The 1,106-nt window shown below is 47.9% G+C and overlaps 1 protein-coding gene across 1 annotated transcript; it reads right to left on the bottom strand.

Moving 5' to 3' along the window:
* Window positions 1-286: 286 nt before the first annotated feature.
* Pmar_PMAR005499 (hypothetical protein) lies at window positions 287-934 on the bottom strand (the record flags this gene model as incomplete). The annotated part of the gene is made up of 2 exons (XM_002775338.1): window positions 287-425; window positions 735-934. Coding segments are annotated over 2 exons (339 nt in total), but the record flags the coding sequence as incomplete, so codon positions are not given.
* Window positions 935-1,106: the final 172 nt, after the last annotated feature.

Below are 1,106 nucleotides of genomic sequence, written 5' to 3'. Positions count from 1 at the left end.
TCGTACCCTAATAGATGTCCACGTGTCTCGATACCCGCTACAGATTTGCAGATCCAGTTCTCGAACTTCTTCAGGTCTTCAGCGGGTAGATCATGTCCTTTGAGTAGGTATGATACAAATCGGTAGTTGCGTTGAGCTTCAGCAACTGTAGATCCTAAAGCGTAGATGTCATCAACGAACTTTAGCATCTTCACGTGGCTCGGTATAGGTGGACCGTCATATAGATAGTCATAGGCTATGACTATCTATATGACTCATAGCCTTCTTCCGAAGGATAGAGTAATACACTCTTGATCCTTCCTGGGTCGATACTTTTCACAGCGACTTCGAAAGTGTCTCCATCGATTTCAGCCGCTAGTTGACTCAAGTCGTAGATCTCGTCGATGGTATCATCCACAACACTATCCAACATATTAGGTGCCGCCCTAGTTCCAAATCCAACACGTGACCATAGGACCGTGAAAGGTCCAATACAGGTATACCCCACATAGGGTACGTCTGCACGGCTAGATTGCATTCTACAGAATGCTTTACTCAAATCACCGGCAACGAAGTACTTAGATGACCTCAATAAGAGTAGAGTACCATGTAGACTATTCTGTGGATAACCGCCTCTTAGAGAGTATAGATTTGCCTCTCTATAGTCTAAGACTATACGGCAAGGCGTAGTTGGATGTTGGTCTCGGTAGACTAGATGACTAGCTGTGAAGTGCTCTGGCAGAGGGGCGAGTGACCCTTGATAAGGGGTGCCCTTACTCAGCTTCTCCCAGATAGATTGGCACGTAGATGCTTCTGGCTTAGATGGGTCGAGGCGATTATCCTTGACGATAGCACAGAAGCCCTTGGATATGTAACCATCGAGTGCCCGATGGAACATTTCCATCCGCTCACCCGTGGTGGCCTTAATAGATGCCAATCCTCGTTTCCTAGCCATATGATAGTTATATCGCGGCCTAGATGTCGGACTTCTCCACGGCACTTGAGGTCTAGCTCGTCCTAGAGGGGCCGAGCTATCTGCAACCCATTCTCGGTTGATGGCTTGCTGAGGTGGTAGGTCGTCCTTATTGATGGTAGGTAGACTTTCGCCAGAGCTCACGGCCTCTTCG

This window comes from Perkinsus marinus, assembly GCF_000006405.1.
Source record: "Perkinsus marinus ATCC 50983 genomic scaffold scf_1104296955926, whole genome shotgun sequence".
NCBI lineage: Eukaryota > Perkinsozoa > Perkinsida > Perkinsidae > Perkinsus > Perkinsus marinus.
This window is presented reverse-complemented; position numbering and strand designations above follow the sequence as displayed.